Genomic DNA, 15,401 nt, shown 5'->3' with positions numbered 1-15,401 from the left:
AAGAGGAACCAACGCAGGCTTGTTCCACCCTCGTTGGCCCGCCGCGGGATACCGGTTGCCTAAGCCGGTGGTCCCCAGGGGCTCCGTGAGCGGCGAGAAGGAACCGCAGAGAAGAGCTCCAGCAGCTGGCTTGGTGCGGGGTCAAAGCAGGCAGGCCGGGAGAACGGGGGGAAGGGTCGCGCACGTGGCTTGGGGGCGGGACTGGCCGCTTCCGCACCCCCCCCACCCCGGCCACGTGGGGATCGGAGCCCTCCTCCATCGCGAACGGGGGCGCGCCCGGGCCCAGGGTGGAAGCATCCGGGGAGGGGGCGGGCTCCCGCCGGCCGCGCGCCCCGGCGTGTGGTGGGCGCGCCAGCGAAGAGGCGGGGCGCGCTCTGGAGGGAGGGGCGTGCCGGGATGGGGCGGGGCGCGCTCTGGGAGGGAGGGGCGTGCCGGAGAGGGGGCGGGGTCCCTGACCTCCCGCCCCGGCCTGTAGGGGGCATTGCCCAAGGGAAAGGTACGGGGGCGCGCACGGGAGTGGGGCGCGCCGGGAGGGGGCGGGGCTCCCTTGCCTTGCACCCCAGCGCCGGGAGGACGCGCTCCGGGCCTAAGACGCTGGGCGCTCCCGGAGGCCGGTGTGGGCGCGCCGGGGGGCGGGTTCCTCCGGTCGGAGCCCCGCCCCCGGAGGCCGCGCGCGGCTCGGAGAGTGGTGGAGGGCGCGCCGGGCGGGGGGCGTGGCTGCGGCGCCCCGAGGGGGCGTCCTCCGGGCGGGGCGGGCTGTGGCCGCCCCCGCGGGCTCCGGTGCGTCAGGGCGCGTCAGGCGGGGCGGGGCAGGCCGAGCGCGGGCGGCGGCGGCGGCGCGCGCCTGGCCTCCTCCTCCTCCTCCGCCTCCCGCACTCGAGCAGCCGCCGCCGGCCGGACGGGCGCCGCTCCCGCCGCCTCTTCTCCGTCCGCCGCGCCGCGCGCCCTTGCCCGGCATGTCGGCGGCCGTGGCGTGCGTGGATTACTTCGCCGCCGACGTGCTCATGGCCATCTCCTCGGGCGCCGTGGTGCACCGCGGACGGCCTGGCCCCGAGGGCGCGGGCCCCGCCGCTGGCCTGGATGTGCTCGCGGCGCGCCGCGAGGCCGCCTCGCCAGGGACCCCGGGGCTGCCCCCGCCGCCCCCCGCCGTGCCCGGCCCGGGCCCCGGCGCCGCCACGGCGCCCCACCTGCTGGCCGCCAGCATCCTGGCCGACCTGCGCGGCGGGCCGGGAGCCGCCCCGGGGGGCGCCTCGCCCGCCTCCTCCTCCTCCGCCGCCTCGTCCCCGTCTTCGGGCCGCGCCCCCGGCGCCGCGCCCTCCGCCGCCGCCAAGAGCCACCGCTGTCCCTTCCCGGACTGCGCCAAAGCCTACTACAAGTCCTCGCACCTAAAGTCGCACCTGCGAACGCACACAGGTGAGCGCAGCCGCGATCTCGGCCCGGGCGGGGGCGGCCGCCCGAGCCCCCTCCCCCGCCGGGACCCCGAAACTGCGTGGCGCGTGGGGGGCGGGGAGGGGGGCGCGCCCGGGCCGCCGCCGCGCCGGCCGGCAGGGCGGGGCCTCGGTGGGTGGGGCGCGCGCGGGGGGCGTGGCGGCCACGCGGTCGGGCGGCGCGCGGATGGCCGCCCGGGCGGCCGTGCCGGGGGCTCCGGGGCCCCAGCGGGGTCCGCCGGCGGGAGCGAGAGTCCTATGCAGACCACCTCTCCCTCTCTGTGCGCCTTGTTCCGTTTTTTTTTTTTCTTTTGCGTTCTGGTCTGGGCGGTGGGCACTGTGGTTGCAGCATCCGGCTCTGAGGTTCTGGGTTCTCCCCCTCCCCCAGCCTCAGTTTCCTTATCTGTGAAAATGGAGGAGGAACCGCGTCGTCGCCTCCGGGGTGGCCGCGCGGATTCTTCCCAGAGGTCGGCAGAGCTCCTGGCGCGCGGCCAGGATGAGGGAGCCCGGCACGTTTTCTCTGCGTTCTCTGTATTTCAAGGAGGGGGAGGCGCGGCTGGGAGTGTGGACCTGAGTCGAGGGCGGGGAGACTTTACGGGACCCTTCGAGGGACTCGGGTCCACGCTGCGTGTATTTCCCCGGCGTATTTGTTCACCCCTATCTGGCGGGATGGTGCGCAGGGTTGGAGCGGGGAGCGCTCCGGCTACAGCAACGCCCCTCCTAGCGCAGCCCCGGGGGCGGCCAGGGGAACCGGCAGCCGGATGAGCCTGGCCATATTTTTTCCACTCTGTCCCCTCCTGGAGTCCCACCTTCTGGAGTGGAAGTTTGGACTGGGTGACGGGACGGTCGGCCTTGATGGCCCTCCCGGGTTTGGGCATTCGAGGTGCTTGTCCCTTCCGGGGGGAGGCTGTGGGGCTGCACCTGGGCTTGGCGTTCTGGCCTTGCCCCCAAACAGAGGACCTCTACCTGACCTGAGTCTCGATTTTCTCATCCCGGTCAAGGGTGCGATGCGGCCTGTGTTTCATAGTCGTAGCGGGGGGCGCTTTGGGCGGCCGGACACTCCAGGGGACTGGGTCGGTGGGCTCGGATTGTAGGGACGCGAGGAGCAGCCGAAGGGAAGCGGGCTGTCCAGGTGGTGGGGCTGAGATGAGCAGGGGCTTCGAATGCCTGGTGGAAGAACTGAGGGTCCATCCTTGGGGTGTGGGGAGCCGAGCTGGGACGCCTGAGGCTGGAGAGCAGGAGGGTGGGTGGGGGCGATGGTGTGTTCTCTGTTTACACCCCTGGCTCAGTCCCCGTCCTGGTGCCCGGGGCCTGGAGGCTCTGCCCACCTGGAGACAGACAGGAACTGAGGGCATCAGGACGGGACTTGGGTGGGATCTGCGTTTTCTGAGCCACCATCCTCGGCGGAGGGTCCGAGGGTATGACCTGTTTTGTCCGAGGGCAGTGGGGTCCGTGTATCTCCGAGGGGAGGGACGTTTTGTGGTCTGTGAAGATAGCGAGGCAGCGGTGGGCAGGGGTCCAGGAATGCCCTGGCTCACTGGGGTGAGTGGCGATCTGAGCAGAGGGGCTGAAGTGGGAGCCTGTTGACAAAGCAGCCCCCACCTGTCTGCCCAGGTCATCCTTCCTATGCCAAATGGCGTGGCCTGAGAGCTCCATTTGGGTCTTTGGACGGGGTGGCCACCTCGCACAGTGGTGAGGGGCGCTTCCTTAGACTCCCGGGCAGTGGGACAGTGGTCCCTAAGCCAGCAGGGAGGGTAGTGTGGGTTCACAGTCCTGGGAAGGCATTATTGCTGTCCCGGGGTCCCAGTGAGAAACAGTCCTGGGGGGCCAGAGGCTGGTATCTCAGGTGGTGCAGATGACGCACCGCCATCCATCCTTCGTGGTGGGGGAGGGCAGCGTGCATCTCCTGGCACCCTCCCCCACCCCTGGGAGCCTGCCTGTGCGCGTCCCAAAGCCCCCCTTTACAATCCCAGTTCGGGTACTAGGAGGGCAGTCCTGGGCCCAGGCCCTTGGGTTCGCTATCCAAAGGGTTCGGGATACTTGCTGTCCAGCCTCCCCTTCCAGGCCTCCCCGGCCCCCAGGCCTGCCCAGGGGTCTGTGTAAACGGCCTCTCTTAGTGGGAGGTTTTTTTTCAGCCCCCCTGGGGGGGGATGGCAGCCATTAAGCTGGTTTTCGGGGACAGGAAGGCCGTGTGTTTTTTTGGGAGGGAGCCCCAGTTCAGGGCCGTCCCTGAGTGGAGGTCGAGAGAGATCAGAGGAACCCCAGAGTCTGTGGCGGCGGCAGGGCTGCTCATGGGGCCATTGGGAAGGGGGTTCCACCCCTACCCACCCCTGCCTGGGATGCCTTTCCTCTGTAAAGGGAACACATGTTTACAGATAAGCCAACTGAGGCACACAGGCGGAGCCCCGCCCGTGCAAAGCATGGTGCTGCCATCATCTCGGCCGGGTTTGGCCCTGGGAGCCAGGCGGCCAGAGGAACAGTGGGATTTTTTTTTTCATGGGGGCAGCAGGGGCAGGACGGCTCCTCCCGTCCCCCGGGTCTGGCCCACAGCCCCTCTCCTAGCTCAGCGACTCTCTCTCCCCCCTGCGTGGGGCGGGGAAGGACTTTGGAAGCTGTGGGAGATGTTGACGCCGTTGCTATGGTTACAGAGCGTGAGAGAGCCAGCGAGTTGGGGCGGGGGCGGGAGGAGAGGCTGGCTGTCTGCTCCCTGCTCAAAACCTCCTGCATCCCCAGAGGGGCCTCCCCACCCCCGGCGTCCCGGTGCCCAGCGCTTTGCCAGCCTGTGCCTCCGGAGGGTTTGCCGACGCACTCCCCAGGAGAGGGGCTCAGACCCGCAAGGGGTCATCTAGGGCTTCTCCCCTCTGCACTTACTGAGGCATTTGGGGCCTGATGGTTTTCTGGGGTGGGGCCGTCCTAGGCACTGCAGGGTGCTGAGCAGCGTCCCTGCCTCCACCCACTCCATGCCACCGGCATCCCCCCAGTCGTGACAACTACAAATGTCCTCAGGTGTCGCAGGGGCTGCAGGGTCACCCCGTTGTACCCTACTGTCTCTGTAAGTCCCGTTCATTTGCATCTGAGAGGGATCTTGGTGTGCCCCCCGCAGAAGGCCAGCGCCAAGCATCCCAGTCCCTGCGCCCCAGGACTTAGGGAACTGTGTTCGTGGTGGGGGGGGGGGGGGGGCAACAGGGTTGCCAGTGAGGACGGACAGCGCTTCCTGGAGGAGGCAGCCTGAGGCCCACCGGGCTGGGTGGGGCAGGGAATGGAAGAGAGGGTGTGCTGGTGGTTCTGGGGCAGGAACTGGAGGTCGGGACTTGAGCTGGGGAGGAGGGGGCACCTCGCCAAGGTGAAGGTCTGCATTTAATCCCCAGGTGGGGACGCTGGGGGCGGCAGAGGCAGGCCGGGCTTTGCAGAGGAAAATCCGTTTATGGAGAAGGGATTAGGATCGGAGAGGGTGAGGAGGGCAGGATGAGACGCGGGAGGGAGCGAGGGGTGCCGGCTACAGATTGGGGTGGAGGGAGACCCTCGGGACGAGGTGCGCAGGCGGTGCTTGAGCGCCTCCTGGGTTTCTGAGGTTTTGCTGAAGAGGGCCCCAGGAGGACAGGTGGGTGGGGAAACTGAGGTTCCAGAGGGAAGCAGCTATGCCCCACCCTGTATACTCCCCTCCACCCCCGGGCAGAACTATGAGCTCCTGTAGGGTCGGGATGGCAGTGCTGGTGGGCAGAGCTTGGGAGAACTGGCAGCTTATCTGTGGAGGGCCAGGGAGGGGCAGTGCCAGGCCACAGTGGGTGGAGGGCAGGGGGCCAGGGACTGCCCTCCCGCACCCACCCTCTCTCCAGCCGGCAGAGTGCCGAGAGCCGCTGGAACTGCCTGCAGGTGCCCCAGCTGGCGGCTTGGGGCAGGGCTCCTCCAAGGTTGTGGGGGGCGATAACCACCCCCCACCCAGCCTCTCTGATAAAAGCAGCTCAGATCGACGGGGAGGATGCAGATGATACCACCCGTGCAGACTGGGGGGGCCGCCCTGGCTCAGGCCATTTCTGGGACAGAGGTTCCAAGGGCACCAGGGCCCTTGCGGGAGTTGCTGCCCCCCCTGCCAGCCCCAGGTACTCAGAGTCTGGTGCAGGAGGTCAGGAGGTCCCGGCCTGGGTTGGGCCTCAAGTGGGCCTCCTTATATGCAGAAGGGGGGTAGTGGTGGTTGGGTGGGGGCGGGGAGGACGGGGGCACCGGAGATGCTGAGCAAACACTGCCGTCCCTCTTGGTGGAGCTTCGTTCTCTAGGCCTGCATGCGCCTTTCCACAGATACGCATTAAGCGCCTGCTGTATGCCAGGCCTGTGCTGGGCATGGCCGCGGGCCTGGCTGGGGACCTGGCTGTGAACAAGTGCCTGCCTTCGGGGCACAGATATTACACCCACAAGACGCAAGCGTTTTTAGGCGCCTGGCACAAGGACAGAGGAGCTGACCAAGGACACTTGGGGGACGCCAGGCCACTGTGAGGAGCAGTACTGCTCCGAGGAGCTCCGGGCAGGATGGGGTTTGACCCTGGGCGGAGCTCTGGAGAGCCACGCGGAGTCTGGGTGGCCCAGGCGGGAGCTACCAGACTACTGCACTAGTCCGGGCGTGAGCTGGGAGGGGCAGGGTGGGGTCTGGACGATCCCGAAGGCGATGGGATTTGGGTGGCGGGTGGCACGTGGGGAGGGGAGGGATTGACATGGGGGTGTATGGCCGAGGGCTTGGAAAGGGGACGCTGATGGAGGAGTGGGGATGGGGGGGGCGGGAAACTTTGGCTTTGGGGAATCGGGGAGCTGGCGGGGGCGGGGGGCTGGCGGTGGACTGGGCGTGGGGGTTGCCGTGGCCCAGATGGTATTCAAGACCCCACTCCCCAGGCTGGTGGGGCCTCAGCACCCACGTTCCCCTCCTTCTGCAACGTCTCCCAGAAGCGGCTCCCTCTAGGTTCTGTGGAACCGGCTCAGGGGTCACCTTCAGGAGCCCCCGCCCCTCCCTGGCCTCCCCTCCCCCAGCCCCAGCCTTTCCTGGCTCTCCTCGGATGCTTGTTTTGCAGCTGGGGCTGGGCTTCCCCCCCTGCGCCCCCCCACTTCCCCCGCAGAGCCCACCCCACCTGTTAGGGGGACCTGAGGACCCTGGCCGCCCGCAGCTCCCCTCCCCACCTCACGCCCCCAGACAAGCTCAGGAGGTGAGGCTTCCCGGTGGGAACCTGGGCCCAGGGAGCAGTCCCGTCTCCAGGCCCCTCCTCTGCCGGCTCCGGGGGGCCGGGCCAGGTTTCCAGGACTTCCTGGCCTCCATTTTTCTGAGGCTGTCCCGAGTTCACCCGGGCCCAGCCTGAGTCAGAGGGTCAAGTCCACCGTGGCCCCGCCCACCGCATCCACCGGCGCCACTTCCCAGACAGGTAGGTAGCGCCGAGCAGCCGGGTGGCTGCAGCTGGGGGGCCGGCTGGGCCCCCAGAGGTTCACCCCGCCCTCCTCCCTGCCGGCGGGTTGTGTGAGAGGGTGGCAGGGCCTGGCATTTCGCAGCTGCTCCCCGCCACCCACGTGCACCCCCTACCCCGCCACCCACGTGCGCGCCCTACCCCGCCACCCACGTGCGCGCCCCAGCCTCCGAGCACGCGGAGCTGACAGGAGCTCAGGCCGGCCAGGCGACCCTGGCCCGGGCCCCCTGGCCCCGGCGGGAGCGGGACCACGTGAGTGGGGCCGGCTGGGGCTGCGGATGTCCCCGTCGCCGCCGAGCCGTGTACGGCAGCTGTGTTCCCAGCGGCTGCGCGCGCCCTGCCCCGCTCGCCCCCCCGGCAACCTGCTCCTCGCAAAGTGGAACTGGGGGAGGGGGGCGGGGACCAGCCCCGGCGCCCTGAAAGGGGAAGTGAACTGACTGCCAGGCACCCAGCCGTGGGATGTGCCGCCTTCTCTCCTGTCGCTTCCCCGCCTGTGCCTTGCAAGATGGCGACACGGAGGTGTGGCCCCTGGAGGGGCGCGCGCCCCCATCCCGTGGTCTGCCTTAGCGGCGCTCCCACAGCCAGACCCCCTTCCCAGACTGAGGCCTTGGGATCCGGCAGGGCCCAGTGGGGTTGAGATGGGAGTGGGGTCCTTTCCATGACTGCTCTGCGCCTGTTTGGTTTAGGCGGCCCCCAGCCCGGGGGACCCCCCTCTAGCTGCTGCTGACTGTAACCTGGGTGGCTTGGGGGAGGCTTGGGGTGTGGAGCAGGCAGCCCCAGGGATTTGGGGCCACTGCTGGTCTTGGGGACAGTTCTCCAGCTTCCTGGATTCACCACCTCTCGGGGGGGCAGGGGGTGCTGGCCCCTGATTGCCCTCTTTTGTTTTTTTCCGAGGGTGTCGGGGTGTGGCAGGAAGGAGGGATGGGATGCGGAGAAAGGAAGTTTTTTTCTTCCAGCCCTTCCTGGGTCATGGGGGATCGCTGGTGTCCCTCAGTGAGCGGACCGCTCACCCCTCCTCAGCCGGGCTCCCCAGGGCAGCCCCTGATCTTAGAGCAGAGATGTCACGGGGTCACTCTGAGTGTGGCCATGTCCCTCTCACTGGCGCTGGTCACCTTGGGACCCCCTCACCGTGGTCCCTGCTTTGATTTCTTCTCGGGGCCTGGGTGGCTGCAGGCTTTTTTTTTGTTTTTTTTTGAGGAGTTTTGCCCTTGTGGCCCAGGCTGGAGTGTGCTGGTGCAATCTTGGCTCACTGCAACGGGCACCTCCCGAGTTCAAGCGATTCTCTTGCCTCAGTTTCCTGAGTATCTGTGCTTAGAGGCATGCACCACCATGCTCACTTAATTTTGTATTTTTAGTAGAGACGGGGTTTCTTCATGTTGGTCAGGCTGGTCTCGAACTCCTGACCTCAGCTGACCCACCCACCTCGGCCTCCCAAAGTGCTGGGATAACAGGCATGAGCCACCAAGCCCGGCCTGGCTGCACTTGTCCACTGACAGTGGAAGTGCTCCCAGGGCCAGAGCAGTGACCAGTGCTAGGTGTGGGCTGCCCATTGTGTGGACCAGCGGGTGACCACCCTCCTGGCTGCCCTGGTCCTGCTGTGGCTCCCCTGAGCGTAGGCCTTGGGGCTACCCAGGGGAGTTGGTTCTGACGTCTCCCTTGCTACTCAGGGCTCCAGGCAGTGCCGAGAGGGGCTCGAGCAGTCTCCGTCCACACAAACGACCCTGCAAAACCCTGGAATGTTGGGGCATCAACCTCTAGGGATGCCAGGGTCCCGGGGACCTGCTCAAAAGGGTGCGGGCTTCAGGGATGCGGGGCCCTTTGTCCTGCTCCGGGGCCCGGGTGGACTGACCTGCCCTTCCCAGTCACTGGAGACCCCTGTCTGCTGGGGAGACGCTGACATCATGGGTGTCACATGCTGTGGGCGTAAGGCTTGGCTAAAAAGGGTTGGGGTGGCACCGTTCTGAAGCAGAGACCCACACGGGGTGGAGGCACACGGGCAGGCCGGGATGGCGACGGCAGGTTGGGGGCAGGATGGGCAAGGCCTGGCCTTGGCGGTGGGAGGGGACTGTGGAGGAAGTGGCCGGGTGGCAGCCCGCCCCTGCCCAGCGCCATCTGTCCCTTTGGGGCGGGCGAGTTCAGCCCGCCGGGCCCCGCCCCTTCCCCCTCCCCTCCCTGTGAGCTACCCTGCCTGCCTGCCTGCCTTGGCCTTTCCCTCTAACCCCACTCGGAGAGCCGGGGCCAAGACCAGCCGTGGGTGCGGGTTCCTTCCACATCCCCCTGCTCGCGGAGGGGCCAGGAGGGAGGCAAGCTGCACGGTGCTGCCCCCCTTAATGCAGTCTTTGCACCCCAGGTGGTCATTTGGAAGAGGCGGGTAGTGGTTGGGATCATGCACACACACAGGTCTCTGAATGTCCCTCAGGAAGGGGAGGGACAGCCTGACCCCGGTGCTGCAAAAACAGCCTGCGTTCTGAGACTGTCTGCCTGGGACAGACCCTGGGAGGCCCTTGCTCATCCCTGCCAGGGTCCTCTGCCTGGGGCTAGAGGCTGGCGGGCCTGGGGAGCTTCGGCCTGGGGGTCTGTAGGTTTTCCTAACCGCTAGCAGAGTCCTTTCTAAGAGCTGGTAGGAAATGAGAGGGTGGCTCATTAGGGTGTCCTGTGGGGCCACCGGAGGGTGGGTAGGCGTTGTGCTCTTGTCACTTCTCCCTGTTTTAAATTGACCCCCAGCACTCAGCGTCTAGGGACAAATGCCCCCCACCCTTTGGGGTCTGATGGAATGTGTCCATCTCCCCGCCCCCGCACTGACCGCTGTCCGTCTCTGCCTCTCTGTCCAGGGGAACGCCCTTTTGCTTGCGACTGGCAGGGTTGTGACAAGAAGTTTGCCCGCTCCGACGAGCTGGCCCGTCACCACCGGACGCACACCGGCGAGAAGCGCTTCTCCTGCCCTCTGTGTTCCAAGCGCTTCACCCGCAGCGACCACCTGGCCAAGCACGCCCGCCGCCACCCCGGCTTCCACCCGGACCTGCTCCGCCGCCCGGGTGCCCGCAGCACCTCGCCCAGCGACTCGCTGCCCTGCAGCCTGGCCGGGAGCCCCGCGCCCAGCCCCGCGCCCAGCCCTGCCCCCGCCGGCCTGTAGGGCCCTCGGCCAGCCCACCCTGACCGCCAGGATGCTTCTGCCGTCCAGGGGTATGGTGAGGACCCAAGGGGAGCCCTGGTCCCTTCCAGCCAGGGTCAAACCCTGAAGATGCCGCTGCCACCTCCAGAGAGCGAGGAGGGGCCTGATACTGGACCTGGGGCTGCCTGACTTCAGAGGTGGCCCTCAGGAGGGGTGACCGGGGCTTGTGTCTGTAAATAGCCAATGATACTTTCTCCCCATCTGTGCAGTGGGTCCCCGGGGGCAGCTAGGAGGTCCTCCCCTCTCCTCTCCACCACCCCTTGCTGCCCCCCTCCCGGGGTGGGGTTTGGGGGTGGAATGGGCTTCTGGGAGCTGACCCAGGGAAGGCACCCCCTGCCCTGTCCCTGCAGGTTGGGATGAAGTGTGCAGACAGCCATACAGGAGCCAGGGGTTGACACAGCCCCTGTCTCTCTCCACCCCACCCCACCCCACCCTACCGAAAGCCATGGGAGTAGTTCAGGGAAACAGGGGTGCTGCCCGGCCGCCCCCCACTCGGGTACTCTATCTCAGGTGTCCACAGGTTCTGCCCACGGTAGGGGCTGACCAGCCCCCCAGACCTCGAGGGTAGAGCTGGGGTCGGGAGGCGTTAGGATGTCCGGAGGGGCTCCAGGTCTTGCTTCTGAGATCTGGGATGGCGGGGGTGGGGTGGGGGGGGGACTCTGGGTTCTTCCAAAGAACGCTTGACTCACTGGGGTAGGGAGCGGGAGGCGGGCATCGGGGTCCGGAGGGAAGCCAGCTTATTTATTTCCCTCTCTCCTCGGGGGTGGGGCCCCGGTCCCCTGTCTGGGTGGGTGGCTGGGTGTTAGCCTGCAGGGGAGGCTGGCACCGGGCCTGGCCCTCCTGTCCCCGCCGCCAGCTTTGGGCTTTTTGGCATCACGTGACAATCAGCTATATTTTCCGAGGCCTGCAGTGTTGGGCCGCACTGCCCTCCCTGGCCTGCAGGTGGGGCCGTAGAGCCCATGCCCGCCGGGGTCTCTTCTCTCCCGGGCTTGGCCCCGCTCCCCCGACGTCCCCTCCTAATCCTGGGTGCCTGGAAGAGGTGGGCCCTGGCCCGTGGCCGAGGTCTTCCTCGTGGACTGGAAGCAGAGGGCTGGCTGTGCAGCCCCCTGGGGTAGCTCGTTTTTTTTTGCACCGGGTAGAATATTTTTTCAGGCACGGATTTTTTCCTTCTGGGCACCTGTGGGTGGTCCAGCATCCTCAGGGGGTGTGAGTAGGTTGTGGGGGGGGGGTTCTTGGGTGGGTGGGGACTTGTCCCTCGGGGGCCACCTTCATGTCCTTGCCAGGGGTCGTCCTGCTGTGGCCTGGGTTGCATTTCCTCTTGGGGGGTATTGAGGACTGCAGCCTGGAATGAGAAGGGTCCCAGGTTTCATGTCCGAGACCCAGAAAGGTGGAGTCCCCCACATCGGCTGCGGGAGGTGTTTGGTTCCCCCTTTGGTTCCAGAACCTTCCTGCCTCTCGCTTGGGGGCAGGGGGCCTTTGGGTGGCACTGGTGTGCACCGGGACCCAGCCCCCGCCTGGCAGGATCCAGGGATGGGGGCCTGGGGACCTGGGGGGAGGGAGGCGGGGACGCTCTTCTGGAGCCCCCCACGGCCTCCGTCCCTGGCCTGACACCCCCCTCCGGCAGCGTTAGCGAGATGCCTTAGTCTGTGGGGGCGGGTGGGGGGCTGGGGCCCCGTTTTCCTTTGTGTGTCTTGGTGGGCCCCGCCCCGGCAGGGGCCTGTCTGCAGCAGGGGTGGGGCGGGTGGGGTTCCTGGGGCCTGGACGGACCTGCGTCCGCTCCACTCCTCCAGGAGCCGCGGGTCGCTGGGACCGGGTTCCCGCGTTAGCGGGGGAGGTGGCTCCGGGGGACCTGTGCTTTCTGTGGGTGGCGCCCCCTCCTCCGCCCTGCCTGGGCTCAACCTTGTATTTAATTAATTAAACAAGCCCTTTTTTAAACCTCACTCCGCTGTGTGTGGCCGTGGTCTCTCCCGGGCAGCCCCCAGCGTGTGGGCACGCTCTGAACCCCTCTGTCTCACCCACCAGTGTGGCCCCAAGTTCGTCCACCTCGTGGGGAAACTGAGGCAGCGGACCAGTGAAGGGGGTCTTGGCCAGGCCCCTCTGGCCGAGACGCAAAATGCCCCGCCCCAAGCAAGCCCCGGGGAGGGGGCTGCCTGCAGCTGAGCGCGCTTCGCTGTCCCGGTGTCACCCACGCCTGGCGCAGCTGCGCCCCCTGCCCGGCTTCCCGCCTGCCCCGTTGCCTGGCAACCGAGACACGGTGACTCGGCGCCCGGGGGCGTCAGCCGCCCGCCCCTTCCGGCGCTGCGGATGGGGGAGCCCGTGCACCCAGGGCTGCTCGGGTGCTGCTCGCCGGCGCGGGACAGGCGCCTCCACGGAGGGTCCCCTGGCTGCCCTCCAGGCCCTCGTGCTCCATACTGAGCGTCTACTGTGTACCGGCTCCCCCAGTGGGAATTGGGAAGCGGGGGGCGGTGCTGGGGGAGCATAGAGAAGCCAGTGACAGCTTGGAAGCCCTCCCCAGAAGGAAACCACTGTTCACCGCAGTGCTCCCTAGAGCCTGGAGGCCCGCGGGGCTGGGGTGGGGCAGGGCACCCCCTCCCACACACCTGCGGAGCTCTGGGCTACGCCTGCTGCCCGCCCCTGGGGTGGCACGGCCCGCGCCGGCTTACACCCAACCTCTCCCCAACCTGGGTGCCGGGTTCCCGCCCTTTACTCGAGGGCAGCCTCCCACCCACCCTCCCATTCCACCAGACACCCCACCCGCGTCACCCCGTGGACCCTCTTGTCCCTCATGCTCTTGCCTGCTTCTCTGGCCCTCTGGAGCAAAATGTCCAGAATGTGGGGTCTACACTCGCCTCGCCCCTCAATTTCTGACGGACATACTCGCATTGGGCTTTTATTTTTGTATTTATTTTTTGAGATGGAGTTTCGCTCTTGTTGCCGGGGCTGGAGCATAACGGCGTGATCTTGCCTCACCATGACCTCCGCCTCCCAGGTTCAAGGGATTCTCCTGCCTCAGCCTCACCAGTAGCTGGGGCTACAGGCTCCCACCACCAGGCTGGACTAATTTTGTATTTTTAGTAGAGACGGGGTTTTTCCGTGTTGGTCAGGCTGGTCTTGAACTCCCAACCTCAGGTGATCCTCCTGCCTTGGCCTCTCCGAGTGCTGGGACTACAGGCGTGAGCCACCTCGTCTGGCCGCATTGGGCTTTTGAATTACACCCTGTCACCCACCCCAAACACACACGTGCCCGGAAAGGGCACCATCCTCTCGGTGCCTTTGGGACCCTGACCCTCCTGGGTGTCACTCCCACCCCCAGGCTGCCCTCGTTGCACCCCCTCCTCAGTCAGGACAGCCCCATCCTCGAAGGTGCACAGGCCAAGATCCTTGGGGATCTCACCACCCACATCTGGTTCATCTGAAACCTCCCTGGAGTCCACCTTCAAAATACATCCGGAATCCAGCTGCCTTTCCCAGCTTTAAAAGCCTCCACCCGGTCTACTCTCATCGAGACTCCCCGAATCAGTGCAGTCACCCTCGAGCCCTGGTGTCCTGGTTGCCCTCACGGTCTGTCCTCTCCACGGCCACCAGAGGGTGTCGGTGAGCACCTGGGGCAAGTCTGGCTCCTCCTCTCCCAGCAACCCTCCATGGCTCCCACCGACCTCTCCGGCAAAGCCCAAGCCCTCCCTGAGGCCCACAGGGCTCTGCACAACCTGCCCTGTCCTCTCCCTGCCCTTCCCTCCTCCCTCTGCTCCAGCCACACCAGCCTCCTCGCTGTTTATCCAACACGCCAGGCGCAGTCCTGCCCCAGGGCCTTTGTGGGGACTGTGGGGCTGTGCCCTCTGCCTGGAGACCTGCTTGGCTCCTTCAAAAAAAAAATTTTTTTTTTTTTTTGAAGACACAGTCTCGCTCTGTCATCTAGGCTAGAGTGCAGTGGCGCAATCTCAGCTCATTGCAACCTCTGCCTTCTGAGTTCAAGCGATTCTCCTGCCTCAGCCTTCCCAGTAGCTGGGATTACAGGCACGCGCCACCACGCCTGATTAATTTTTGTATTTTTAGTAGAGTAGAGGCAGGGGTTTCACTGTGTTGGCCAGCCTGGTCTCGAACTCCTGATCTCAAGTCCCAAAGTGCTGGGATTCCAGATGTGAGCCACTGTGCCCGGCCCCTAATTTTCTTTAAAACTGCACAAATCCCGCCTTTCCCATAGAACTACCCCGACCAGACCAGCCCTTGCCTCAGCCCAGGGTCCTCGGTTTCTGCTCCTAAAGCACCTTCTGCCTCACTGCCGCCGTCTCACTCACTCACCGTCTGCCTCCCTGTCGACCACCACATCCGCCAGGGTGGGGCTCTTCCCTCTCAGGATGTTTCTAGCGTTGTTTGGCACACAGTAGGTCTCAGTAAGTATTTGCTCAGTGAATGACCAAGACCAGCTGGCATGGATGGAGCAGTCACATAAATGAGACTTCGCTTCCCGTGCATGGCAGGAGCCATGCCAAGGAGTCTACCCCTCCACTGCCGGTGATGGGACAGCTCCGAAGAGTTCCATGGACCATCCCAACCCACGTCACCCCTTCACGGCACCCTGTCAGTTATTTATAATTGTTGTAAAATCACACACACGTGACATAAAATTTGCCATCCTAACCATTTTATTACTATGATGATCATTTTTTGAGACAGAGTCGGGCCGGGCGCAGTGGCTCAAGCCTGTAATCCCAGCACTTTGGGAGGCCGAGGCAGGTGGATCACAAGGTCAAGAGATGGAGACCATCCTGGTCAACATGGTGAAGCCCCGTCTCTACTAAAAATACAAAAAATTAGCTGGGCGTGGTGGCGCGTGCCTGTAATCCCACCTCGGGAGTTTCAACAAGAGTGAAACTCCGTCTCAAAAAAAAAAAAAAAACAGTCTCTCTCTGTCGCCCAGGCTGGAGTGCAATGGCGCAATCTCGGCTCACTGCAACCTCCGGTTCCCAGGTTCAAGCGATTCTCCTGCCTCGGCCTCCCGAGTAGTTGGGACTACAGGTGCCCGCCACCACACCCAGATAATTTTTGTATTTTTAGTAGAGGCAGCGTTTCACCATGTTGGCAAGGCTGGCCTTGAACTCCTGGGCTCAAGTGATCCGCCCATCTCGGCCTCCCAGAGTTTCAGGATTAGAGACGTGAGCCACTGTGCCCAGCCTAAGACCTTGCTTTCTATTCTTTTTGGGTGTACACTCAGGAATAGAGTTGCTCATATGGTAACTGTTTAACTTTTTGCATCTATACACAAAATACAAAAAGTTAGCCAGGAATGAGGTGCATTTCTGTGGTCCCAGCTACTCGGGGGGCTGAGGTGGGAGAATCGCCGGAGCCCAGGAAGTCGAGGCT

General features: G+C 65.5%; 1 protein-coding gene across 1 annotated transcript; it reads left to right on the top strand.

Moving 5' to 3' along the window:
• Window positions 1-872: 872 nt before the first annotated feature.
• KLF16 (KLF transcription factor 16) lies at window positions 873-11,980 on the top strand. Its single transcript, XM_035287530.3, has 2 exons — window positions 873-1,413; window positions 9,700-11,980. Exons 1-2 carry the CDS (start codon window positions 957-959, stop codon window positions 9,999-10,001), a joined length of 759 nt encoding a protein of 252 aa, XP_035143421.1. The 5' UTR covers window positions 873-956; the 3' UTR covers window positions 10,002-11,980.
• The last annotated feature ends 3,421 nt before the right edge of the window (window positions 11,981-15,401 follow it).

Source organism: Callithrix jacchus, chromosome 22, assembly GCF_049354715.1.
Source record: "Callithrix jacchus isolate 240 chromosome 22, calJac240_pri, whole genome shotgun sequence".
Taxonomy (NCBI): domain Eukaryota; kingdom Metazoa; phylum Chordata; class Mammalia; order Primates; family Cebidae; genus Callithrix; species Callithrix jacchus.
This window is presented reverse-complemented; position numbering and strand designations above follow the sequence as displayed.

What these genes read in the sequence shown, in the direction of transcription:
- KLF16 (XM_035287530.3), top strand. Translation starts at nt 957, where the DNA reads ATGTCGGCGGCCGTGGCGTGCGTGGATTACTTCGCCGCCGACGTGCTC. An exon ending in GCACCTGCGAACGCACACAG is followed by an intron (nt 1,414 to 9,699) that starts GTGAGCGCAGCC and finishes CTCTCTGTCCAG; the next exon opens with GGGAACGCCCTTTTGCTTGC.